Source organism: Serinus canaria (assembly GCF_022539315.1).
Source record: "Serinus canaria isolate serCan28SL12 chromosome 7 unlocalized genomic scaffold, serCan2020 HiC_scaffold_29, whole genome shotgun sequence".
Lineage (NCBI taxonomy): Eukaryota > Metazoa > Chordata > Aves > Passeriformes > Fringillidae > Serinus > Serinus canaria.
Genome location: NW_026108147.1, coordinates 724,709 through 751,948, shown reverse-complemented (window position 1 = coordinate 751,948; position 27,240 = coordinate 724,709). Strand labels below are relative to the sequence as shown.

At 43.9% G+C, this 27,240-nt stretch overlaps 1 protein-coding gene across 1 annotated transcript in view; it reads right to left on the bottom strand.

The window, feature by feature from the left end:
• Window positions 1-574: 574 nt before the first annotated feature.
• DIP2A (disco interacting protein 2 homolog A) overlaps window positions 575-27,240 on the bottom strand; it is a 56,685-nt gene continuing 30,019 nt past the window's right edge. Inside the window, 29 exon segments of the mRNA XM_030231195.2 lie at window positions 575-2,528; window positions 2,847-2,970; window positions 3,359-3,533; window positions 4,061-4,135; window positions 4,842-4,899; window positions 5,460-5,521; window positions 7,801-7,971; window positions 9,086-9,254; window positions 9,747-9,877; window positions 9,968-10,077; window positions 10,267-10,378; window positions 10,688-10,809; window positions 11,075-11,198; window positions 12,243-12,323; window positions 12,456-12,556; window positions 12,672-12,873; window positions 14,001-14,115; window positions 15,194-15,321; window positions 15,519-15,599; window positions 16,052-16,188; window positions 21,983-22,122; window positions 23,033-23,147; window positions 23,991-24,110; window positions 24,512-24,605; window positions 24,894-24,958; window positions 25,843-25,945; window positions 26,337-26,446; window positions 26,694-26,739; window positions 26,741-26,818. Of these exon segments, the coding sequence (XP_030087055.1) occupies window positions 2,276-2,528; window positions 2,847-2,970; window positions 3,359-3,533; window positions 4,061-4,135; window positions 4,842-4,899; window positions 5,460-5,521; window positions 7,801-7,971; window positions 9,086-9,254; window positions 9,747-9,877; window positions 9,968-10,077; window positions 10,267-10,378; window positions 10,688-10,809; window positions 11,075-11,198; window positions 12,243-12,323; window positions 12,456-12,556; window positions 12,672-12,873; window positions 14,001-14,115; window positions 15,194-15,321; window positions 15,519-15,599; window positions 16,052-16,188; window positions 21,983-22,122; window positions 23,033-23,147; window positions 23,991-24,110; window positions 24,512-24,605; window positions 24,894-24,958; window positions 25,843-25,945; window positions 26,337-26,446; window positions 26,694-26,739; window positions 26,741-26,818 (3,402 nt within the window). The 3' untranslated portion in view covers window positions 575-2,275.

The following is a 27,240-nucleotide window of genomic DNA, read 5'->3' as shown; positions in this document are numbered from 1 at the left end:
TGGAGAATTCTGGCAGCACAGCCTGCTGAAGTTCTGGAGGGCATCATCCCAGTGCTGCTGTTTCTGCTTTTCCTTTCCAGCTAGTGCTTCCTCCCTGGCAGTCATCAGCCTGGATCTGGCATCAGGCCTTTCTGTCCAGCTGCTGCCTTCTGCAATGTTTCCCAAGGGTACAAACTTCAGTGGATGCCTGGCTGCAAAGCAAGCAGGGCCAGGGCCAGTCTGTGCCTGCAGCTGGAGCTCAGAGGCCTGGAAAGGCTCAGTCATGCCTGGAGCAGCTGCTTGGCTGCAGCATGGCAGTGACATCCCAGCAGCCCTGCCCTGCCAGCCCCACAGCAGTGACGTCCTACCTGACACGGTGACAACAGCAGTGCAGCTTGGCAGAGGCTCAAAGCAGGAAATTCAGGAGCATCCAGGCTTTACAACTGCTTTACCTGCAAAGCAACTGCAGTGAGGTTTTGCAGAAAAAGCTCTTAATGCAATAAACTGTCTGTAACACGAGTGAGAACTGTGCTAAGCCAAGGTTTTCACCTAACAGCTTAAGTTTCAACATTCATCAAGTCAGATTGGCAAGAGCTGTTCTGAAATGTTTAATAAGCTTTTAGTTTTAAGATTTACTTTACAAGGCAACTTGTATCACTTTCATCAGTATCTCAATACAAAAAGTCTTACAATGCTTTGTTTGCTAAAAAACTACAACATGGAACTGGGGGTTAGGGAGTTGTCTCCTTCTGCCAGCTGTTTTGGGGGCAGGGCTGTCCCACAGCCTGCTGCTAGAGGCTGCTGGATCAAACAATAAGTTACACAAGTTCTGTACATAATTACAGTCAGAGTATGCAGCTGTATTATACACCACAGGTAAACACCATCAGGGCCCATAACTACTATAAAGGAGAGCTTTTTCTTGAAGATTTCAGAGTTTATGGATAAATCTGATCTATCAGGGGACTGACATCCATCTTTCTTAGGCACTGATCCAGGCAGAATTGCCTTGCCAGAAAAAACTGGCTCTTTTGCAAACTTGTGCATTATTAAAAAAAACTTTATGTAGCTCTCAAGTCTTTAACAAATTTATAAAAATAATTATTTGCTAGTCTTGTGCCTACCTTCAAACACAGAATTACTTGAATAACTTCATATTCTCTTTCTGTATTAGGTTCACTGCAGTATTAGATCAGGCAGAAACTTCAGAACCTTAATTAGTCCAACTGTGTCCCAGCCAACTGGATATTTTAGCCTGAACAAGAGTTTAAATACAACTCCAAGGAAAACAAAGGACGTTTGTACCACAACAGCTCAAGCTAACTAACACTGAATGGGTTTCCACGGTGGGGAGAAAAAAGCTAAATTTCAAGTTTTAGCACAGAATATTCAGGGAAAACATTTATACAAATCATTCAGAGTGGCTTTGGAATGGATTTTCAAATCCTTGGCATTGTGCAGGGCAGGAATTAACAGCTCACACCATGAAAACAAGCGACTTTGACAGGGAGTTAGAAGAGCAAGAGCACTGAAGGCTCCTGCATCAAGTACTTAAAACTGGGTATTACTTTGTATTTTATTATAAAGTTTATAGCATTACAGAGTCCAGCGTGGCACCGTAAGTAACCTTGTTACAGCATTTGTTTTTGCTTGGTACAAAAAAGCTGATCAGCAGCATGACTGTTACACTGAATCCAGGATTGGAAGGGGTTGGCTTCTTCTGAATAGGGATGAGTCAGTGTTTTCAAATAAAAAGGCTGCATTTTTAAATCTCAAATATGTGCAAAATGCCTTTCAGTAGAGAATGTGGCAGAGGTGTGTGCAATGTTGAAGGACATGCCCCAGTCCCACACTGCCAGTGTACTGCAGTCACGTGGAGGGGGAACTCTGGATGGCCACTCGTGACTTTGGGTGCTGCTTCCCGGAGTCCTCCTCACAGCTGGTGCTCTCTCCCCACCCCACTCTTTGTCCTTTTATGCAGTGCATCAAGTACTGACATTCATAATTATTCTCTCCCCTCTGCCCCCCCTCCTAAAATAAAATTGGTCCATGATAGTTGTAATAAGCTTCCTTCAGGAATTCCAGTAAACTCTCCATCCTAAGACAGCTGTGACTGTTACAATGGGTTTATGAAAGCAAATGCAATCTGGGAGATGAAGGGCTGCATGTAAAGAGAAGGATCTCCATTTTCCTAGGGTCTTCAACAGCTTTTAAAAACAAGAGCATGGATTCCGATGTTATTATGAAGAAAGCCCCTTGGATTTTGGTGCTTTAGCCTTGATGTTATTTGCTGTTTTCACATGTTGTAGGCAACATAAATAGGATCCAACTGATCAGCTAAAAATCCGTCTCTCAAGTGCATCCGTTGTTTCTCGCCACGGGAGTTGATGGGAATGACCCCGGGATCCACGATGACCACCACACCAACAATGAGATAATGCTCTTCCAAGACCACGTTGGTCACCAGTGCCACCAGGTCCAGTGCTTCCTGCTCTGAGCCTTCCAGCTCCACCACCACCACCAGCAGGTTTGTCCACGTAAACACAGCGCTGTCGGCATGACACACACATTAATGAGGAGGGAAAAACTCCCAGACAAGTTATTAGAAGAGATTATTAAAAGAAAGACAAGGCCTCCCAAAGCTTACAACCAAACCTGAATGCTTTGTGGCTGGAGAGGACCTACAGCCAGTGATATACATTAGGGCCAAATGGGAATAATGTATGTGAGAAGACACCATCCATGAAATCCCTGAGATGTGTTTACCACACCCACAGGTGTACATTCTGACACTGCCAAAGGAGTTACATGTTCTTCTGCTTTAGAAGAAATGAAATGATACAGAAGAATAATGCTGTGGCTCTTACCATTCTGCAATGCTCTTATGTGCCCTGATCACAGAGGTTTCTATGTCGATGGGGTGGTACCTCATTCCTCTGAGCTCCAGTGTTTCATCCAAAGAGCCCACCACATACAAGGCATCGTGTCTCTCTGCAATACAGCACACACATTTCAACATCATCACAAACATGATCACATGCACAGCCCAACCTTTGCTGCTCAGGCCCCCCAGCAGCCTAACCCCGGTGCCCTGCAGGTGAGAACACCTCCCCCTTAACTCAGGAATCTTCTTTGGTGGAAGTCAGCACAGCCTGGCTGCACAGCCCCGTGTCCTGCAGCGAGGTGAGAACACCTCCCCGTCAATTCAGGAGTTTCCTGCAGTGGAAGTCAGCGTGGCCTGGCTGCACAGCCCAACCTTTGCTGGCTCAGCCCCCCGTGGCCTGCAGGTGCAGGTGAGAACACCTCCCCCTCAATTCAGGAGTCTCCTGGGGTGGAAGCCAGCCCAGCCTGGCTGCCCAGCCCCGTGCCCTGTGCTGACCTCCGCTGGCGTCGGTGAGCTCGGTCCTGCGCAGGAAGCCCAGGTAGCCGGTGCGAGCCCACAGCGTCTGCGTGTCCCCGAAGCTCAGGCGGGCGCTGAAGTGGTCGGCGTGCAGAGCTTCCTCTCCGTACACTGTGTAGTACCCAGTGGCATTGTGGGGGCTGCTCACCCATATCTGGGGGACAAACCACAGCCAACTGCAATGAACGTGGGCTACTGTGCCAGGCACAGACAGCAACATTGACTTAAAAGACCTGTTTCACTGATAATTTTGATTACTCCAAAATGCCAGTTCTACTGAAAGCAGTAACTTCTGAGCAGAGAAAAGGGGTTTTATGTACACGTAGCTGAGATATGGTAAAGGCCATAAAGAAATGAACCAGGCATTTGGCTCACTGGAAAGGAACACCTGCTAACCTTTTAGCTGGGCATCTTATAAAAAACAAAAGATGCCTATAAAACAAAGGTCAAACCAAGCAGCAAATTACCTACTGCTGCTGCCCACTGATGGCAGTACATCCCTACCTGTTCTGGGCAGACACAGCCCAGTGCCCTGGTCTCACCAGCACCAATGCACACAGTGCATTCTCTGGGGGGTTCATTCACACCCCACCCGGGGGAAGGAAGGCATTTATCTAACAGGAGGCATCCCTGCATCCCACCACTGCCCACCACCACGGTACAACAGTACCAAAGCTTTACCTCTCCTAGATGGGAGTCTCCCAGAGGTCCCTTGGTTTCTGTGTGTGCTATGATGACCTTTACTCCCGGAAGAATCTTGAATAAGAAGAAAACAGAAGTGAAGAAAATGAATTCCTCAAAAGAAAAGTTCATCAGAAGTCAACAGTCTGTGCTTCCCTGTCTGCACCACAAACACCAACCATCCCTTCCTACTACAGCTGTTTAACTTATTAAATAAGTCTAACTCTGAGCAGTCGTTTTGCAGCCTCAGTGTTGGTTTCACACCCAGAAAATGCCTTCCATATGAAGGCCCCAGATTTGTTTTGGTGGTAGCAATTTGTTCTATTGCTTCATGCCATGCACCTGGCTTCACCTCACTACTCAGTCACAACCTGTTCTGGACACATTCTGATTAGCCAATCTCATCCCACACATTCTTTAATGAGATCTGGGTGATGCAGCTCCCCACCCAGGTGGGGCCATGAGGACATAAGAGCACCATAATGGCTTTAAACTGAAGCAGGAGTTTTAGAGGAGATATTGGGAAGAATTCTCCCCTGTGAGGGTGGTGAGGTCCTGGCTGGTAGAGGCTGTGCAGAGGCTACCTCAGGTTGTCTGTGGCTACCTCACCCCTGGAAGTGTCCAAGGCCAGGTTGGACAGGGCTTGGAGCAGCCTGGTCTAGGGGAAGGTGTCCCCCCCACCCATGGCAGGCAGGGACTGCAATGAGATGAGCTTTGAAGTCCTTTCCAACCCAAACCACTCCTCGATTCTGTGAGGAGGAAGGATGACACTGTCTCTCACCTTCCCAGACTCCATGAGTGGCAGACTGTGTGGAGAACCTCTCTCTACCAAACGCACCCTGGAAAATAAGAGGAATAAATTTGTAAAAGGCTTTAAAAACGGTTGGAAATTAGGTTTTCTTCTTTTTTTTTTCCCTCCTTTTTCTCTGAGGGAATTTTCTCCCATCTGCTGCCTAAGAGATGATAATGACTGTATTGAAGAGAGACAAAAGATGTAGCTGAGGAGGAGGAGGAAAGGTGCAGCTGGCTGCTCTCTTGTAGCTGAGGGGCTTTCTCTTGGGATACAGCCCCTGCTGTGCCCACCAGTACCCCCGTGGTTCCTGTTACAGCTGCAGAGTTTCTGCTGTGTTCTCTTTGCCACTCAGGGAAGGCTGAGGAACAGAGTTGTTTTGGTTTGAAGGAAGAAGAAAATAAAAAAGACTACAGGAGATTGTAACTGTGCTATTTCCACTAGCAAAAGGATTGTTAGGGAGCAGGTTCCTTGGCATTGCATGGCACAGGGATCTAAGATGGCAGGGAGCCATTGGCTGCTGCCAAGGATAGCTCAGCACAGCAGTGCAATGAGGCTGAGGTTTGCTCTCCACAGCCACTGAAGGGTTAATGCTGTGACACACTGTACCTGTCATGTCGAAGGGCTCTCATATCTACATAGACTGTTGTTGGATCTGGTCCTGCTGTGCCCTAAGGAGAATGAGGAAGAGACAAATTCAACAGAAGCCACAACACCCTGCTTTCATTCTCACAGCCCATAAATTCACACATTTCCTCTCTTTTTACAGACACTGAGAGAGCACTTCCCTAAGGTCCAAGAAATAAAGTAGCCCCCCATTGCACAGTGACTACTGCAGAGCCTTTGCTTTTTATGGAACCAGTAATGAATGCACAGGTGAAACACACAGTACAGGTAACTACAACTGCTAAATGGTTAGATTTAAAATTCAGCTTTTAGGATTTTACTAGTAAGCACCTGCTCTATAACCCCCAGAGCCAGTGCAAAAGGATGTGAGCACAGACCTGGGTGGGCCTAGTGCCCAACACTGCAGAAGCAGATGGACTTTAGGACGTGACAAGCACACATGCATCACTATACCTGTTCTGCCAGCTTGCCCAGCCTGTTTGGCTGACAGCAGGACCACAAACAGAAGTAACAGAGGCCATCAAAGTGTGGGAAACAGAGAGAAAGGGGAAAAAAAGAAAATACAAACAAAGAGGCACTGGAAACATAAGATACACACAGTAAGACAGAACACAAAACTTACACTGTTTTAGAATGAAAAGAAAATTTCCATTTCAGATTATTTAAGAGCTTGGCACTTTTAGGTAGTTCTTTTGAAAACATGCAAATCTCAGATCATGTAACAAAAGAAGGTTACAGCAACTCAAACACTGCCTTATGATAAACCCCTTCTCCCTGTGTAAGACTCTGCAGCTCCAGAAACACCTCAGTGAACAGTTCAGCAGGGCTGAAGACATGAATTTAACCTGCTAATTGTATCAAAAGTTTGGTCATTCATTTAAATCCAGTTTAAAAAGTCTAATGGAGGAATGGGGGAAGAATGGGGGGAAAGGAGTAGAAAACCCCCCCACTAAAAAGGATCTCAAGAATGGAAAACAGAGGTGAAAAAGGCATGGAATGAATGGGAAGCTGAACTGCCCAGCAGTCCTGCATCCCTCACCAGGGTTTTTTTGGAGTACTTTTCATGTTGCCATTCAGCATCCTGCAGAAAAAGTTTCTCACCCCTTTATCCCAAACTGGCTTTTGAAATTTGTATTCCACAGGCAATTTGGGAAGCTATTCTTCCACACTTGGCAGCTTATTCAGTGTTAAAATCTTCATTTGCAGTCAAATTGATTTCATGCGTATCCTTCCTGTTTTTCCACCTACTGATTTATAAAATCACTCTGACATTTCTTTATAACCATCTAGCTTGGTCTTGTTAAAAATCTTTTCTTCTTTAATTGTGAAAGAAACTACAGAAACTAAGGAAATAATTGTGAATGGCAACATACTGAAGTAACTCATGTCCCAGAATATCTCTCTTGTAGGAAAACTAGAACACTGTAATACATTCTGGGAGATAAAAAGGCTTCTCTTCATCTAGGGGGCACCAAGGAAAAAAAAAAAAGAAAAAAGTTTTGCAGAAGTACAGCAGCAATTTTCATAGAATCCTGTTTTACTAAGTGTAATCCATCCCAATAAAATTGGAAATTAAATTCACAATTACACAAAATATATAATGTATGTATTTTTTAAAATCTCCTGAGATTATTATCAGCTGAATACTGAACAATCAAAGGTGGATCTGGTCCACAGAATGTCATTATCTCCAGACTGTGAAGCATGGCTGAGTACTTTATGGGCATATCCTCCCTCTCAAAGCTTCCAATTTCACAACTTAAAGTAAAAAAAAACCAGTCTGGCTCTCACACAAGGTGAGACAAAGATATTTGCATGCTGCTAATACTCATTTGAGATCTTTAAAAATAAAAAACCCTGCCAACTGTGTCAATTTTCCTGGGTCTTATTTGTGAAATTTTGTCTTCCATTTAATTCCACATTATACAAAACAAGACAAAATCTGAATCACACAAAAGCTGAAGGAGCATTGTTTGTAATATTTAATGTACAGGAACATGTAATATTTAACATGTATTATTTAACATGTAATATTTATGTACAGGAAGCTGTTTGTTTAATGCACAGTAGGAAGGAAACAAGTTTCTTAGTCCTGACCCTCTGGATTAGAAAAGCAAATCAATTGGTCAATTAGTACAGAAAAGTGAAATTATCATAATCAATATAATATCAAAGATCTTATTAAAAAGCTTAATTTCACTTGGTGATGAAGCAAGCAAGCAATGGAGCTGCAGCTGATTAGAAAAGAAATGAATTCACCTGAAGATGATTTCCCACCAAGCCCCCAGAGATTCCGAGAGAGGAAGGAGCAGCCTGAGCTCACCTGTAAGCAGATTGCCACGTTGACCCTGCAGCCAAAGGTGGTGCTGACTGCCCGGGCAGACAGGCCCAGGTCCTTGAAGAGCTTGGAGAAGGAGTGGGTGAGGCTGATCCTGGGTCTCTCCTCGGCCACCACCATGCAGGTGCGCACGCACGACAGGTTCACCCCCTTCATCTGGGAGGGGGACACAGCACACACTGTCACCTCCAGGGCAGCAGTTCCAGACACAAACTGCTTCATTGGTGCTACACAATGGCTTTGGAAGCACTAGAGTAAGCCATGAGCTGTTTGAACACTACAGACACTCAGCATTTGGAGCTGGAAAACCCTCAAAATGTCATTGAGCCACAGGGCTGGGCTGGCAGGGTCCTGCTGGCTCCCAGAACTGCCCAGTTCAGGTGTCCCAGACACCATCAGCTCCTCTCAATGTGAATGTGAACCTGGAGCAACTGGCTGTGGGCCAGGATTTCCTTTGGGGAGGTCCTGTGGAACAAGATTCTTCCACAATACAATCACATTTTTGTGAAGGAGCTGCCTCACATTCCCAGTGGAAATCCTGGGCAGCTGAGTTACTGCAGCTGTGGGAATGCTCCTTCTTCTTTAAGGACATGAAATCTGAGCTGAGAGATTTCCCTCCAAAATAAATAGATGTGTTAGAGTGTAACTGATGTTGTTAGGAATCAAAGAATGATACAGCAAATGCTCTGGGTGGGAAGGAAAGGACTTGAAAGCTCCTCTCACTCCAGCCCCTGTGCATGCTGCTCCAAGCCCCATCCAACCTGGCCTGGAACACTTCCAGGACAGGGAGGATTATCCATTTTAGAACTTAACACTTTTGGTATCAAGAGACATCTGAAAGGAAGTGACATGTGCTGAGTTTGGGGGGCTTTTCCTTTTGGCTGTTTGGAGTGAGGTTTTTTGTCTTTGGTGGGGCTTTGGGATTTTTCTTCTGTTGGTGTGTGATTTCTCTGGGATTTTTTTTCCTGTTTGGTGGTGGGTTTTTTCCTTGTCTCAGACACAAACAAGTTGACAGGCTTGCTATGTATTTTGCCCAAAATCTCAAAAACATCCAGCAGCACAGAGCTTGCACAAATAACTAAAACTGAAAATAGAAGAATATTTCTTTCCCTCCACCAGAAACACGGAAGCTGAACCTTCCAGCAGCCTCAAAACTCCCCAAAAAATCAAATCATAATGGAAGGCTCTCACAGGAACACTTAAAACCTCATCTTCTCCAAGGCAAAATGAAGCATTTTTAGAAGAGAGTGGATAAATGAAGGCTGCTCACCCGGAGAACATCAGTCTGTGTGCCAAGGCCTTTGGTGCAGATCTCCATCACAGAGTAGGAGCAGAAGGTGACACGCACTTTGTACTGGCTGACAGCAGACAGCCACAGAGACACGTTGCTCTCCAGCTCCAGAGGAGGCACCAGGATGGACTGGTGGCCTGAATATATGCTGGGGAGAGGAAGCAGTAGGAACATGAAAATTTAGTAATTAATGTATATGGCATGATTTAAAAGGCAAAGAAATTGCAGCTTTGTGAGATGTGCTGCATTAGAGTAGGTATCTGGCTGAGTCAAGACTCACTCATTTTAGAGCACACATAACTGCTTCCTTTAGCAGTATTTCTTACTGCATACCAATCTTGCAGTGAGCACCTTAAAGGTCTTGTCAAAACATATGCTTTAATCCCAAAATACTTTAAAAGGATTTACTTAATCAACATGAAACAGACAGGTAAGTCCTTCTTCTTTTCTTCCTTGAATTTGGTATGCAATTAACTCCACTTGCAAACCTGAAGTTACTCCAGTAACTGACTGAAATGGATTTTCTTATCACAAAAGATGTTTTCCAAACTACTGATAAAAAGGTTCATTTGGGTTTCTTTGGCAGTTTCTCCCTGGGTTTCTAGAGAGGGCTGAGAACAGGAGAGGAGAGCCAGCATACCTGCACAAGCACCAGAGGGCAAAGCCCAGGCCACAGTAGGGGTCCAGGCAGATGGCAATCTGTCGGGAGGGGTACAGCTCACACTGCAGCTTTATCGAGCGACATAAGGCACTGGTGGCTGCGTGGGACATCTGCAGGGGGAAAACAGCACCTCTCAGGGACCTTCCAGGGAAAAAGGGCTGCACAGACTTCTTTATGACCATCATCTCTTGTTACTGTACCTTTACTCCTGCTAATATCCCAGTAGTAGACACACTGAAGTCCAAGTATGCCAGCATATCTGGAGATGTAGGTCTGAAAACACTAGCCAGCTTCTTTTTAGGCATGTCATCTATTTAAAATACAGAAGCAGAGGAGAGTACCATATTATTTTGGGAAAAAATGCATCTGTACAGCATTATCATCAGATCCTCCCTGTAGTTTCTGGACAGCTATTTTAATGCAATGCACAGCACATCCACTGGTGGTGTAACAAAATAAATATATCACTCTTCAAACTATTCCCATTTTGGCTACTTACCTGTATCCAAAATAGTGGGCCACGTTTTAATATCTACAGCTGCTGCAGCCTCCTTGGACCTGAGCAGTTTCATTATAGCTTGGGTGGTCAATATACATGCAGACTTACTGACCTGCAAGGGGCAAAGCATTAAGAGCACTGTTAAAACCAGGGAGTGCATGCTCAAAGTCATGTCATATGCATCCAGATGAGATAACCAGTAAGGTGATGAAGAAAGTAATTGGAAACAAAACAAAATAAATCACAACAATAAAAGATCATTTTAAATAAGTTTCTGAAGAAGTCATTACTGACTCAGGCACAGCACACTGAATATTTATTCTCTAGCTTATTTTACACTGACTGTGGCAAGGCAATCCAGCAGGCTGCATCAAGCATTCACCACTCCCCAAAAGCCCAGGGAGAGGAATGTCTCACCTACCTCTACAATCATTTTGACAGTGGGCAGGGTGGTAGCAAGGTTCTGTGGGTGAGGCGGGCGCACGGTGATGGGAACACAGCCAGCATACAAACAGCCATAGAAAGTGGCTATCAAGTCTACTCCTGGAAAGGATATTTGGGAAATTAAAGCCATTTTTATCAGATCAATAGGCCAAATTCTTTCACCAAAATCAAAATACACACTCATTTGTGTTATTGTCACACGTGCTATTTGTGTCACAAGTGCCTGTTCAAACCAACAGGCTGTTCCACACCCAGTTTAAAAAGTTCAGCATTTAAGAGCTAGCAAAAATGATTCAAATTCAATTAACAGACAGAACTTCTTCTCTTGTGCTGTGTGGTTGTGGGTTTTGCTGTGGTGCTTTACCTGGAGGGTACACCAGGGCCACGTGGTCACCGACGTTCAGCCGTCCCTTCTCCATCAGCGCCACTGCCACTCTCTCTGCCCTCTTGTGCAGCTGGATGCACGAGGCAGTGCTGGCTACAGTACCCTGCACAGCACACAAGGGACAGCAGAAACCTTTACAGCAACAGCAGCAGCTCAGGGACTTGGATACTGACATGAAAAGGGGTAAACCAAAAGGGTTTCTCCTGGAGACACATGAACACACCAACATATGGCATGGGAACTCTTTAGTCCTCAGCTGTTTAAGAGAGGTGTTCACCAACAGGTAATTTTTCTTTGTGCCCCAGTTTTGTGTTTCCTTTTGCAGAGTTTCTGTGTTGAGGGTAAAACCTGCCTGAACAAAGCGACCTGGGAAAGGGCTGCTTCATCCTAGAAAACCTCCCTCAAAATCTTCTTTACTCTGAGAGAATAAACCAATTTAACAATAACAACGTTGAAACAACTTCCTTTGCTAAAGCACAGTCTCAAAAGAAAAGTTGTAAAGTTTCAACTATGTCCTAAATTCTTTTGCCCTTCTGAGTGAGACCTACAAATCCTTCCCTTCCCAAAGACTGCTGCTGGACCTCCTGGAGGACTCCTGTCTGCAGTACAGCACAGCACAAGGCAGATCCAGTTTGTCCCTGGGCTCTCACTGTCACTCCATGTGCCATCCTTTCCGAGGGCAGAGCCTAGCCCACGGCAAGGCATCAGTATCCCCTGCAGGATGTGACAGTGCTCCTGGAAAATCTGACTCCAAAGCTGTCCCAAGGGCTCGCTACTTCAGCTCTAGATCTTCTTATCAGGAAATCCTCCATTTCTGACTGGCAGTTAACCCTTGTGCTCAGGAATGAAGACAGAATCATGGCTTCCATAAATATGGCAAAAGTTGTGTTCTGCCAGGAAATGCAATTACTGCAATGTTTTAAGCTAGGCAGAATGCATACTGAAATTCCAGAAGAGGAATAAAACATATGACATAAAATTCCAGAAGTGGAAAAATTTATGCTATTTACTAACTAGCAATTTTTGTCTGGTTCATTAAAATAATCTGCAGCATTTCAGGAAAAGACTTCTAAAAGGAATTTTCTCAGAATCTAACAATCTTTTGTTTTGGTCTTAATCTCCAAGTATGACCTAAAGTGCATCTTACCTTGGAATTCAACAGAAGGAAGAGGGGATGATCTGGAGTTGTCTGAGCTCGCCACTGAAGAACATCTGCTAAATAAAGGAACTGAAAGAAAAGAAAAAGGAGACACTCAAATTCACTCCAAGTACCTCAGGTTTATTTCCTGGTCTTTTCCTATTCTGAATAAGCTAATTGAAATATTTAACAAGCCCAGGAGCCCAGTGTCACCTTTCTTGCCTGGTCATTGTCCTCCAGCTGGCTGACGTCCCTGCCCGAGGCCTGTGCGATCCTCTTGCCAGCTACCAGGTTTCCTACAATCATGGAGGCAGGACCAACATCTGCATTTTGGAAAGAGCAGGGCAGGATGAGGAAAACAGCCTGGGGAACAAGCAGCAATGCAGCCTGCAGGTGGCCTGTACAGCACAGGAGCAGCACTCACTCTGCTCTCCTCACCTGGCTGCTTCTGCCGAGGCTTGGGCAGGTTGGTGACACAGGTGTGGGGACACATCAGGACGTTGCAAGGATGCAGAGCACCCTCCAAAAAGCGCTGCTTGGTTTCTGAAATATGAATTCCTCCGAGTGGAGCCTTTGGCAAAGTGTTGGCTGGCACCAAGGCAAGGCAGTACACACCTACTTGGTGAATGCTATCAATTGCCTTCGCAGAAATTAAACAAAGAAACAAACGTGCCACATTATCAACTGGGATGGAGCCAGAGCAAGAATTTGAATTCAATTAATTGATAACATTAAAATTTTTACTTGCACCACAATTTGCAAATAAAGGGTCCAATTCTGCACTCACTGAACTCATAGAAGCTGTGCCATGACTTCAATGGGAGCAGGAGCAGACCCAGGACTTTGCTTGTGCCCTCTATCAAGGGGATGCCACCTGCACATCAGGGATTAGGAAAGTCTCTTAACAGTGGGCAAAAAGTGCAGATATTTTCAAAAGCCAAAGTTATATCACAGCAAATTTAGCATGTATGGCACAATCACAAAAGCGCAGTAGAACATAAAACCCACAAAATTTAGGAGGGAAGTATCTTTGCTACCTAAATCTTAAGTGTCTCTTTTAGCTATGACACTTCTAAAAAGAGAAACAAAAATATTTTCTCCCAATACCAGATATTCTCTCCAAAAGGAAATTAGACAGAAACCATTATTACTCAACTGCCTGACTCTTAAGAGCAAATTTCCTTTAAGTTGTTCTCTGGATCCTTCCCTTCAGCTGTCCCCAGAGTTTTCCATAACTGATCTCTCCTTTTTCACTTTCTGAGAACTGATTAATTCTAAATCTGCAAATGCAGGTCTATCACAGTTCCCCTTCCTCCTGTCCTTCATCCCCAGGAAAATTCAGTAAAATAATTAAGGGGAAAAGTTTTTAATACTTCTTGTTGCAGATCCAGAATAAGGTTGTTAGTGATAAAAAAGCTTTTGGGGCTGTTCTGATACTTGGTGGAATACCTGTGAATATTTTCAGAGGTAACTCACAGTATGAAATTAGAAGAGACATGTAGCATTGACCCAAACAAAACCCATCACCTTTAGGCCTTTGAGAATTCTACTAGTAGGAAGTTAAAAATACATTCTGAGAGAAAATCTTACTTTTTACAAAATTCTGTTAATTCTGAACCCTGATAAAATGATCTCAGTACAGTTCTCTGTGGTTATACTGATAGGTTTTGCTTATGGGGAAAAAAAAACAACAAAGAAAAGCTGTAATATTCTCATTTCATGCATCAGCCTTATTCACCTGGAAAGAGAAAAGTTCAGACTGACTACCTGTAGAACCCTGCTCATCCACTGAAAACTGTCCTCCTCGGAGGCGTCAGGGCGCTGCTCTGCCACCAGCACTATCCGATCATCGTGCAGGACGGGCACAGAAAACACTGCTATCCTAAATAAACCAAACACAAAGGACAGCAGAGTGACAGGCTGCAGCACAGAGCATGGCTCATCAGCCCAGGGAATGGCTGCAGCCTCTCAAGGCACTGCCCCACACACACAAGCACTGCTCCTGCCAGATCATCACCAGATCACAGAGATTTGGGACACAGGTGGGCTCCTTGCTGGAAGTGCTTTCTGCTGGGGGCAGGTGGATTTGCAGCCAGCCCTGTCTGACAGTTCCATACCTGCCACATCACCACCAGATCACAGAGATTTGGGACACAGGTGGGCTCCTTGCTGGAAGTGCTTTCTGCTGGGGTCAGGTGGATTTGCAGCCACCCCTGTCTGACAGTTCCACACCTGCAGGGGCTGTGCAAACCCTGCCTACAGAGCTCCATCATGCACACTGCACTTGGAGCCCCTACACCTAGTGTCCCTTCTGGAAGACAACTCTGCCAAATTACTGATCACCAGGTGCTTGCACTGAAAAATACTTCACTCCCATGGGGAATCACCTTAGTTTTAGGCTTGCCTGTTCTAGGATAAAATATTAATAATGCCTCAGCCTGGGCTGCCCCCAGTCTGAGCCCTGAGAGACTCCACTTGTCATTGATCTCCACCTGGACATTGAGCCATGGACCACTAGGAGCACTCAGGCTGGTGATACAACATATTATCATCTCTGAGGGTCCTTCAGCAGCCTGGCTTGGTCTCTAGAACCAGTTCTTCCCCCAGCATCCCAAAAGGCTCAGGGGACAGAAGTGTTTTACATCCAGCATATGAGCTTCTCTTGAGAGCCTTAAGAGAAGCTTTGAAATAAGTTTTAAACAGACACTTTAGGATCTACCTTTATAGTGTGTGAAAGTAATTTAAAATCTATTATGCATGAAACAGGGTGTCGATATTTACCTTTCAACTTAGCAGGAACAACCAAATTCACAACCTAGTGCTAACTTTCCTATAAAACACACACAAAAAGGTTCACATGCATTGCTCCTGTGTGTGCTGGGTCACTCTCTGACTGTCTGTGGGTTAAAAAAAGAGCAACAAAGCCCAGCCAGCAGTGCTGAAGTTTGTGATGCACTCACCTTCCCCGATAGACAAACTTCATGGGCTCAACTGCCAAGGCAGTGGCCACCACATCATCTGCATTGTGCCTGCGGCCACTCACTGTCATCAAGCCATCCAATTTCCCCACCACAAACACCAAATAGTCCTGAAAAGAAGGAAGGATTAGAAACAGAGCAGAAAAACCTCCTCCCAGCTGGCAACAGATGCCTGACTCCAGCCAACAATACTCTCAGGACCTACAGGAGGTCAGTGCCCTGACACAAAGTGCTGCTGAGTTCAGGGCTGTCACTTTAGAGCTGGAGTCAGGACAAAGCAGGGCCCTGGGGGCTTGCTGACACTTACAGGACCCACAAAGCCAAGCAATCCTGTTCTGGTGAAGGGCTGGTCTGACACAGGCATGCCAGCTGCTGTCACTGGGATGGCCTGGAAGAAGACAGAAGGATTCAGACACTCACTGGACTGATAAGGATTGTCACTCCTTTACTGCCAGAATACATGAAATGAGGTACCACTGCAAGGAAACATATGGGCATAAAGATTGAATGCCTTCAGGTAACTACACATAAGACCTCTGTGTTAATTCAGAGCTAAGATAAATTGAAATGCTCACACAGGCATACACTGGACTGTGGAACACAGAAGCAGCTGACTGACTGCAGATGAGACTTGGTATTTTTGGTTGTAAGAGACAGAATGTCTTGTAATGATTCTATGGATGAAGCAAAATGTACCTGGCCAGGGCTTTTTTCTAACTAACTAAAAAACCAAACCAAACCAAACAATAAAACACACACACACAAAAGACCTTTAAGGAAAAACAACTCTATTTACATGAAGAAATACTAGAAATAGAACAATTAAAAAGAAATCCAAACCTCAAATACATTCTTGGTGATTCCGAGGAGGCCAAAATACGCTGTCCCAGTTGCTCCTGAATTCACACATATTTCTCCAACCTCATCAGCTTTACACAGATAAGGAGTCCCATCCACCTTTACAACACACATGCTGGCTGCATGGGGGAAGAACACAGAGTCACAGTGTCAGCCTGCTCCAGCAGCTCTGCCACTGACAAAGACTTCAGCATCAATCATTTGTAGCTGCAGCAAAACCCCAGCATGTAAGAGAGCTCACTTTAGCTTCCTGACAGCCTGTGCAAGCTGCTCTCCAAGATTAGGGTCACAAATGCTTCTTTCTTACAGCACTTCACAGCCTCCACACCAGCTACAGCTGAATGCAAGGCACAACGGACTGAGGCAGTGCAAGACTCGAGATCAAGAAAGAAATCAATAAATCTACCCAGGTCAATACAAAACAAACATGGCAAAGCCAGCTCTGCTGCCTGCACAGACCAAGAAGTGCTGGTGAAATAGATCTGGGTACATTTTCAAACCTTAGAAAAGTATTCCAACTGCCAACGTCCTAGGTCTGAACAGGTGAGACCATTATTCACCCTACCAATAGATCAACCTCTAAATTATCTTGGTTTCATAAAAATTACCTACCAGAACAACTAGCAGTTATTAGTAATTGTTGGAACCATGCAATGATATCCTTGTGTAACCAAGTAAAGAGATGCTATTCAAATTCTGGTACAGCTTCTGGATATTTTATGTGTGAACTAGATGTCTGGAATTAAAACCTACAGTATGAACTACTGGTCATGCAAAACCCCACGTTTTTCAATTTAGGAGGAAAAAATAAAACTCAGTGGTAAATTGGAACTGACAAAATAGTTTATTACTACAGGAAATAACTTGAGCAAACATCAGAACTCTGTAGGCAACACTTAAAAAATGATGTAAAGACAAGTGTTAGAAACTGGAGAAAGCACAGTTTGTGGGCATTAACAAATGTACATCCCTCACAAACATGGAAAAACCAAGGGATCAGCCTGCACTCCCTAAATGATGCTCCATCCACAAAGCCAAAGGACAACCCTATCACCCTGACCAAGTAAAGAAAAAATACTTACCAGTAACCAATGTATGGTACAGGTAGTCTACAGGTACATTCTAACAGCAGGCACAGTTCTGTCCTGCCAGGTTATACTGCAAGGCTGCCCTGCTGCAGTATCTGTGGAGCCTCTACTCTCGCTTCTCCTCCTTTTCCTGCTTCATGTGTGACATACAAGAGAGTGCATCTACCACCATTTCAGTCTCTCTCAACAGCATTGCATCTGAAAAAGAATTAAAGAGAAGGGAGAAGCAGATGGGACAGGAATGTACATGTGGACTGCACGGCACGAAGAACACAGACTCCTGCTAGGAAAGCTTTCTTTCCTCAAATGAGTCCACATGTACATTCTGACAGATGGTGGCTCGCAGCAGGCAAACCTGCCAAGAAGTATCCTGGCAGGAGATGAGAATCCTGCTGTGCAAAGGACAGTGCTGATGCCCTACCAAAGAGTGGATTCAGCTCTGGAGGCTGCAAGACTGGCACAGCAGGAATGCAAGAAGAATGCCAGGGTACAGCAGAAGGCTGTGACCAAAGCTACTGATGAGGGTCAGGAAGTGCTCTCTTCTTCCCTTTCCAGCATTTCAGAGTGGATCCACACACAGTGGCTACCCCTGCACTACAGTCTTTAGAAGAACTCCTCTTCTAGAAGCACAAAGCCTTGGGAAAAATACTAAAATGCCAGGATAAAATGCCTCTAAAATCACTGTGGAAGGTATTTCCAGGGTTTCCAGAGAAAACTCATCCTTGAGAAAAAACAGCATATGGGGATATCAAAAGCAGACCTGAATGTCCTCCTGCTCCTCTGGAAAGGGAAATAGGCATAAAGCAAACCAGCTTCCTAGATGAGGATGAACACAAATCTAGACTCTGGAGGTGAACATGAGCATCCAAAGTGTAACATTTAAACTGGAAGACAACATCTCATCCCAAGTGTGCACTGGCACAGCTCTCCAAGAGAGGTTGTTCTGCAGTGGCTGCTGTGCCACTGTGGGACAGACTGATGCCCTGAGGAACACAGATCTGATGATCATGACAAATTCTAAGGGCTAAGTGGAAAAGAGGTGCTGTTAACCCACAATCTAAAGAAAAAACCTGAAAGCTTCACCAAGTTGTTCTGTACCAGCTCTTTCCACTGAAGCAAAGGAACCAGACCCCTCTGCAGTGAAGATGCACTGTGGTAACCACCAGAACCTGGGCAAATGTTTGCTCAGACATGGACAGAGGAAACAATGAAACACAAGACATCCGTGGGCTGGAAACAATGTGAGCATCCCAACATTGAGGAAACTGGAACCATCTCCCTAAATTTCTAGAAAAGACACTGAATGCAGTCACGATCCAGAATATGATTCTGTTCATTGCACAAGATCTTGCAGAAGCCCAAGACCTGATGCCAAAGTGAAGTTTTCTGCTTGAGTGTAACCAAGTAGCTGCTGCAGCAGCATTGTGTCTAGGAAGCAGCCTTTGTATGATTAGAGGCTATGGGGACTTAGAACTTTTGGGTTAGCTCTTGTCAAAGAAAGAACACGAGAAGGATCCTGGTAAAAGAATGGAAAGGATTAGCTGGGAAGGAGAAGGGAAACAAACCTAACTGCACTTACATATCCACCAAGCAACACAGCCAGGCTCAAACTTAAGGTATAATGTGCTTTCAAGGTGACAGATAACACAGCAAACACTCTCCAGTTGATGTGAAAGGTGGAGGATGAGAATGGGCAGAAGAAAAGAGGTTTGACACTCTCCCACCATCTTTACCAGTCCAATTTGAAAAAACGAACTGTCCCAGACAGAAACTATGCAAAATAGCCCAAGATGGTTGACAGGTAGGGTAAAACATCATTCCTCTAGAACAGGATTCTGTCTTTGAGGAGAAGATTTCTCTGTGGATGCTGGCACTTCCCTTGAGAGTCTGGTGATGGGCATTCATGGTAGAAAATGAAAGTGAAGGGAATGTGGCATCAAGAATGGCTATGAGTTACACAGCAGTGACATGTGACATGATGGCCCTGCTGAGTAAGATCCCCTGAGCAGGTGGGCTCAGCATCTCAGAAAAAAAAAAAAAGATCTGAAGAAAAGGAGGGTGTGAGCAGACATTTTATCTGTGACCTTTGAACCAGGTAGCTCCTGAAAGGCCAGGGCAGACTTCCAAGTTCAGTGGGGATCAGGAGATGGAAGGAAGCCTTCAGAAAGAAATACAAAACCAAAGTCAGACCAAGAGCAAGACTCATCAGTCAGCAGAGGGGCAATGGACAGGTGGTGGTATGCTCTCTCCTGTATGCCAAACACCAAGCCAGAATGGACAAGGGCACACCCTCCATGAACACTACACAGGAGAAAGCACAAATCTTACCAGGTAAGGCACAAGTATCTCCACTGTTAGAATGTACATGCAGACTCATTTGAAACTAAGTCATTAATTTTTTTCATTTAGCACACTCCTGTAAGCAGCTGCTAGCCTTGTGACTTCCTTCATACTCTTCATACTCCAGAGGATTTTTTAAGAGACAAAAGTTATCAATAATCCTTTATAATGAAATCTATAATGCATATTCTGACTTAAGGAATGTACAGGGAAACTTCTGCTAGAATTCTTAATATGTGGATAAATGGAAGTAAATCTGCCACAGATTCTGATGGCTCAATGCTAGTCAGAATTTTAAAGGAGTTAATAAATTAAGTTGCCCAAATTCTGCTTAACCTACAAGTATTTTAACCACTTACCATTGCATTTTAAATAGGAACAGCCATCAATTACAAGTCATTTCACTCTGAGGCACTTAACAGTACACACTGAACTGCTCTCCCCTCACAATCAGACAAGTCACTTGATGCTTCTTATCAAGCAGAAAGTAATGGCAGCATTCTCACTGCCTGCCAGTGGCCCTCAAATCCAGAAGGGTCCCCAGATTTGCCAGACAATGCTCCAAGGGATTTTGACAAAGGAGAAGGGTTTTTTCCCACATCCCTCTGACTGCTCCATCAGGCATTTCACAAGGACAGAGACGTATTTTTTAACTCATAAGGTTTTGACAACTCAGGAGGTGAAATTACTTAGCCATAAGCACACAGGGAACTTTTCCAACATCTTAAGGCAGACTTGAACCTGCCACTGAGCAGATGCTCTGTGGAAAATTAACCCAGGGGACTTACAGCTCCAGCAATTGGATATGAAGAGCAGCTGCAGGCAGCTGTGTATCTTAGTGTGGTCAAGCACAATCTGCTGTGAGAGCAAGCCTACAGCAAAGCCAGGAGCATCCTGGGTTGGTTCTGCATGGCCTGGTTTTAGGTAGCAGGGGGGTCACAGAGGTGGAGCCACATGAGATAAACTCATCCAAAGAAAGATTTCAGCTGATTCTGCATCCAAAACCACTTTTTTGAACGGCAGCAATATTGAGTTTAAGCTCAGTAAGTTCACCAAAGGATTCATGACTACCTGAAGGCCATGCAAACTCGCTCCCTTCATGTCCCTGTGTCTAACCCATGATCTAAGGAAAGCATTGGGAGCGCAGGTGAATTTCAGTGAGCTTTCAAGGGGACAGCAGCAGTGTGGACACCCCAAACAGACAGCACCAGCAGTGGATGCCATCTGTATTCAATTCAAAGCAGAAAAATCACTATGTTTTGGTATTTAGTATGGACTTTCAAAAAAACTTCAAATGGTCTTAATACAAAAGAAAAACTTGAGAGAAGCTACACAACAACCAGGTTACTTCTCTGCTTCGTTTCTGTATGAAGTGCAGAGCTTCTGCTCAGCCTTCAGCAAAAGGGAACTCTACTGAATTTAAGTTCAATAACAACAGAACCACTGACAGGGGTGGCAATTTTCCTTATTATCCTCTCCTGGGCATAATAAGGAAAATTAAACACCACCAATGAGACTGGCACACAATGGCTGAAATTCTCATCAGCAGAGTGGGAAGCTGTCTACCTCCTCTGATTTGGTGTACAGAGAAGAGGTTGTTGCTGAAATCTCACAAGCTGAGTCTCCACTTCACCTTGAGTAAATGCTCCACAGAGAGCAGGGCTTTAGAACCACAGCTCTGCAAGGCAAGAAGTTCATAAGGAGACCAAGAATAGCAAAGCCAAAGGTGCCAAGGGCATGACCAGAATCAATCAGGTTCTTTGGTAACTACATAGTAAACCTGAGGGGTGAGGAGAGCTCCAAAAAATCTGTATTTCATCCTCTCCAAGCACACCAGAGCAGGTCAGGACAGGGCCTGAAGCTAGCAGTGCCAGGGAGCTGCCAGCCTAAAAGCTGGAGTGGATGGCACCAAGTGGCCAGTCCTTCATCCCACTGCTCTCAGTCTTAGGTCTGGTTTGGCACCCTACCTTTACTAACCTTCTTCACAGTGCTCTCCTCCCCAAATGCTGGATCTCAGGTGAGAACAAGGATGAGACAAAGTCTCTGCTTCAGTTAATGGGCTGAGGAACAGCACCCAGCTCTACCTAATTCAGGAACCACAGTGTTGCAAACAGATGGCATTAGGAAACAGGTTAATCCAGGTTACTCCTGATCACTTCCTTGTTCTCCATGGGCATGAGAAAATAGTTTCCAGAATTAGATGTTCCATCACCTTTGCAGGGTCTGAGATGAGGTCCCTTTCAACTGAAATATTCTATTCTACTCCACTCCAGTCCATTCCAAAACCAATTCTGCAAGAAGCCAAAAGCATTTGCCCACACCAAAATCTATGGTCATTCAGTTTTATTGAGCATGAATCTCTAATCCATCATGTGTCAAAACATAAATCAAACTACCTTAAAGGTCTTCAACATTTTATTTATTCCAGGCACACACAGATAACTTATTTGGAATATGCTGAAACCTACACAAAAAGCTCTCCTACCTCCAGGCATAATCTGCCCAACATCCTGCACAGTTAACACTGACAGCTTCTCCTCTGTATCCACTCTGATCACGCCGAAGCTCAGGCAGTTCATGGATAACACTGCTTTTCCTGGAGGGGGGCCACCCAGTTCTGAAGGTCTGGAAGACACAAAGTCCAGTTAGACATGAACCAACAGACCAGTACTGGTGAGAGGGTCACCCAAACCATTCTGCTGCTTTCTCAGCCTTGCCAAGGTTAAGGAGAAGAAGAATGATTTCTCACTTTGAACAAACAAGAGTTCAAGACTTCTACAGGAACTAAATGAAGAAAGGGCTAAACCAAAACTCTCCAAAATTTCAAAGTTTTTTGTTTCAAGTTTTCTTGAAGTTGACATTCTGAAAAGGCACATTTGGATCAGAACTGCTATCAAAAAAATCCAGCATATCCCATCCATTTGTCTATTAATAATTAAAGTATTTCTTTTTCTCAGAGCATCCCTTGCTATCTCCAGAAATCCAATGGCATTTCTCAGACCAGCTACAATTTGGTTTTATTTATTTTAGGTCCCTGTTTACAAACCATTGTACATAAGCAATTGATTGAGGATTCACCATCTTCTTCCTCCCAAATAAATCAGATTTGGGGGCATTCTAAAAGGCCCTCCAATACCTTCAGTGAGGATGAGACCTAACTTTCCCAAAGCATGAAAAAAACACCTTCTGCCTGACTATTCTTAGAAAATATTAAACTTTCTAAAGAAAATTTAAAAAGTCCCCCATCCTTTAGTGAAGGAGACACCTGTGAGCTTCACATTTCCTCTGCCCAGGTCTTTGGGCACATCTATGTGGGTTATGGTATTTTCTGGCTATCACCTTCACATGAGATTCCCCATCCCTGGAAGTGTCCAAGGCCAGGCTGGATGGGGCTTGGAGCACTCTGGTGTAGTGGAAGGTGTCCCTGCCCAGAGCAGGGGGTTGAACTCCTTCCAAGCCAAAGCATTCTGTGACTCTGTGACACATTTCAATGGTCAGGAAAAGCCTCAGGTCACTTCTCAGAAAAGGGAATTACCTGCGAATAGCAACAGTTAGTGCCTCTGAAGAACTAGCACAGGGACAGATTACTTCTGGTCTCAAGCCTCTGGATTGAAATACATTCAGGAAGGCATCACAGGAAGATATTGACCCTAGGAAGAACCATCACATCATCAGAAACATTTTTGTAAGAGCGGGAAAGCTTGAGCTGCAGGATTTCAGAGTGTGTGCTCACTCTCAGCTCAGTTATATCAACTCTGTGGCATTCATGTACAAACCAAATACTCTTTCAAACTCTCTGAAAGGCATTCCAGTTCACTGTAAGAGAGTAGATTTGGATAAAGAACTGCCAGTGACTAACACCTAAACTGAATGAAACTCCCAGCTGCATACTCCTCCTCTGGCAGCACTCAGGATCATGGAAAGCCCTTCAGGGATCAGAATCCTTTGTCACTAAAGGTAACTTTATGCCAGCCTCTTATACAGCTCCTATCTAATTGTTTCTTACAGAGGTCACAGCACTTAACTGCTTCTGACAAACTTCACAATTCTAGCAGGCCTCTAGCACTTGGCCCAAAGTGGATTTATGTCTATATCTGTATCTATATCTGTATCTATATCTATATCTGAATCTGTATCTATATCTGTATCTATATCTGTATCTATATCTGTATCTATATCTGTATCTATATCTGTATCTATATCTGTATCTGTATCTGTATCTGTATCTGTATCTTGTAGGTATCAATTCAAGTCAATTCACAGAAGAGTATAGCACTAATGAGAACATGAAGTTCAAAAAATGAATTGACACTGGTAATTATAGGCCAGAAGTGCAAATGAATGCAGTGGAAAAGCAGTGGCATCACTGGCACACAAAGAGTGTTTTACCACAGCACAAACTGCTTCACTCCCCAAGGGTCAGCTCTGACACAGGACTAGCACCAAGCAAAGCCTTGGCAGGACTGGCACTGAGGAAAGGCATCCATACTCACATGGATTGGCTCCATCTGCCACTATCAACATCCTCAGGGAGCTCAGGCTGACATCCCTCTGATCCCTCTGAGCCAAAAGTGACCAGTGCATATCACGGGATTTCACTACTGCTACATGGGCTGCAAGTCAAAATAATCATTATCTGCATGTGCAGAACAAAATAAAGACCAATTATAAAATTGTGTCAGTGTTCTTGTGTATTTACACAGATCTATGAAACTACACACAAAATTTATGAGACTACAAATGTAGAAAACAAACACCAGATATGCAACTACTATAACACGTGTACACTCAATATCTCCAGATGGACTTATCATAGAATTTGAATGTTTGCTACTAAGAAACAGAGATTTTTCATAAGAAGAAGCCATCAAAATCACTCATCAGTGATCCTATGAGCACACAGAATACTGACATGGGGTAATCAGTGGGAGACAAAGGCATTTTGCACAAACAATTTCATTTGTTTTCAATAACCCAAAAAGAGCTGGGTGAATTAAAACAACCTTTAGGGTACCTTTGTATGAGCAGACTTTCTGTATCCAGGAAAGTGGATTAACCTTCATTAATGCATAGGGAATACTGATGACATGCATCCTGTTCATAACACTCTACAAGAAAGAGATTCAAAAATAAACTTCCAAATGGCTTAAAAAATATGGAACATGTAACAATATTTAACCAAACCCCCGATCATCACAGCTACAGCATAACTTTTATGTAGTAGTGAAAACTATGTGTATACACTGAAAAAATACACTGTGTAAGTTCCTGAAAAATATAAATACTGAAACAAAAACCATTGGAGAGAAATGACAAATTTCTAGCCTCATTCTGCTATCAGTACACTACCAATGAAAGCAAACTGCTGCAGTTTTTTGCTTTCTTGCAATACTCACCGTTAGCACCCCATGCCAAAGGCCAGCCTCTCTTTTGAAATCCAAGACATTTGTTAGTGTTTCAGCTGAAAGCAAAGGAAAAAAAGATCAGATTTAAAAGACATATTTATAAAAATACTTAAGAACTAGAAATATTTGTTCAAGCAGCTCTGAAACTTCCATGACTGCTAAGAAACCAAAGCTCTGTTGCCTGTAACAAACAGGCTGCTTAGGCTCCAAGTGGCTTGTTCTACTTAATGCAATCATCTTTGAATTATGACTACTAGACTGGAATATTACAAGGTATTTAACATCTTGATTCATTGTAATACCCTTCCATCTGCCAATGAACTATGCAGACTGGAAATAGTCCTGAAGCAAACTTCTTCAGCTGAACTGAAAATGTTAATCTGTATTTGAAAGAATTAGAACCAGTAAGAAATATCACCATGGCTCTACTAAATTTTCTTGAATATTTTCTCTGAGGAATTTGAGTATCTTATGTGATTCAAAAAAACCAAATAAGAATCAAAGATTTCAAATCAAAGATTCAATCTGATTTTTGAGGGATATCTTGCACTGATTAGGTTAAACTTGCTTATCACTGATTCAGGATGGATGTATGCAGGAAAATGCTTGGTTAAATGGTAGCACAGATTAACTCTACACAGATGGTCAAAATCAAGTGCAGATCTTGGCTGTTCATTGGAAGAAGGACAGCAAACAGGCAGATCTCTCCCTGGTTCCCATCCCTGGGGAGATGTTCTTTTGTGGGGCAGGATTAGGTAAGAGGAAGATCCCCTCCTGGATTACATTTTCCCACCTCACACCTTTATGAATGAGGGAGTTTGTCTTTCCCTTTGCAGCTGAAGTGACCATTCTGCATCTAAAGCTCTCTGGAGACAGCAGACATGACTGTGCAACACGAATTGTATTAATTGTATTTTCAAGTTACCCCTACCTAACTTACCTTCTGAATAACCACACGCCTGAGTCAGTGCATGACAGTGTGCCAGCATGGAGGCATGAGAGACAGTAATGCCCACTGTGCTGCCCTCTTTACTTGTTTTGTACTGAGAAGAGAAAGTGTATGCAAGCATTAGATTAACAGCAAAACCAAGAAAATTCACAGTAGTGAATTGAAAACATAATTCAACGACAAACCCAGCTTTTTAAATTCAAAAAGCAAGCATAAAAATATATTTATGTCCACAGAATACACTACTATGGTAAAAAATCTGTTTTTCTAGTCCAGTTAAACTGTCCTGGGGATCCCAAAATGCTGATTATCCCCAGTCTTCAACCTGACTTCACAGTCTGCCTGGCAGCCTGATGGAAACATTCCTGTTTCACAGTTTACAACATTACAGCTGTCTCTTTTCTTGTACCCAGAGTTGAGAGGAAGAAGAGACCACATAAGCTATGAGAGAGGAGGCACAGGAGTGCTCAGTGACCCTGCATCACCTCGATGTAGGCGATCTCGGCGCTGGCATCCCGGACCTGCGGCTGCCAGTCCTTGGCTGGCTTTGCCAGATGCTTCCCATCAATCACAAACCAAATGAGACGAGGCCAGCCTTCAAAGGAAAAGAAAAGCTACTGTCACCACAGCTCCAAACATCAGAGGTTTGCCCTGGAATAGTGATGTGAGGCAAGCAAAAGCAAAATCCCCTGCTGGAGAGGAAGAACCAGCACAGAGCACTGCCATGACAATCAAGGCAGCTCTTTATGTCTAAGAACCATGCAAGCAACCCAAAACCTCAAGCTTGACAGCAACAATGAGTGTATCTGCTCTTATCCATCCCATAAAAAATAACCCCACACCTTTGAAGGTCACCACCTCGCCAGTCTGAGCTTTTGGGAGGCCCTTTCTGACAGGCATCAGTGGTTAAAGCTAACGTGACTCCACAGCTGCCCAAGAGAAACCCAATCTGCTGACTGCCAGCATCCTGTAGAGAAACAAAGAAATAGCAAAATTACAAATAACAAAGCTCTTGGACAGTTTGCTGTCATTTCTTCATGTTTAGAAAACATTAAGTCAATTTATATCACAGGAAAAAACAAAAGTCAATCCCGTAAGACCTTTAAATGACTGAGAAAATTAAGTTTTGCTTAGTGCCAGCTAAGATTTGCAGCAGGTCTAGTAAGAAAAGCAGTGTCAGAAGCAATGGCTGTACATCCCTCCACAACCCAATAGGATGTTTATAAATTCTGCTCAAACAGAAAACTGGCTTGGTGCTGTTTGAGTCCTGAGACACTGAGGAGCAGAGCTACAGCTTTTTAGCTCTTTCCTAACAATCTCCAGGTGTGAAGGATTATACCTCTATTTCAGTAATTGTGGTGTCTCTGCCTGCCTCACTACTCAGCATCA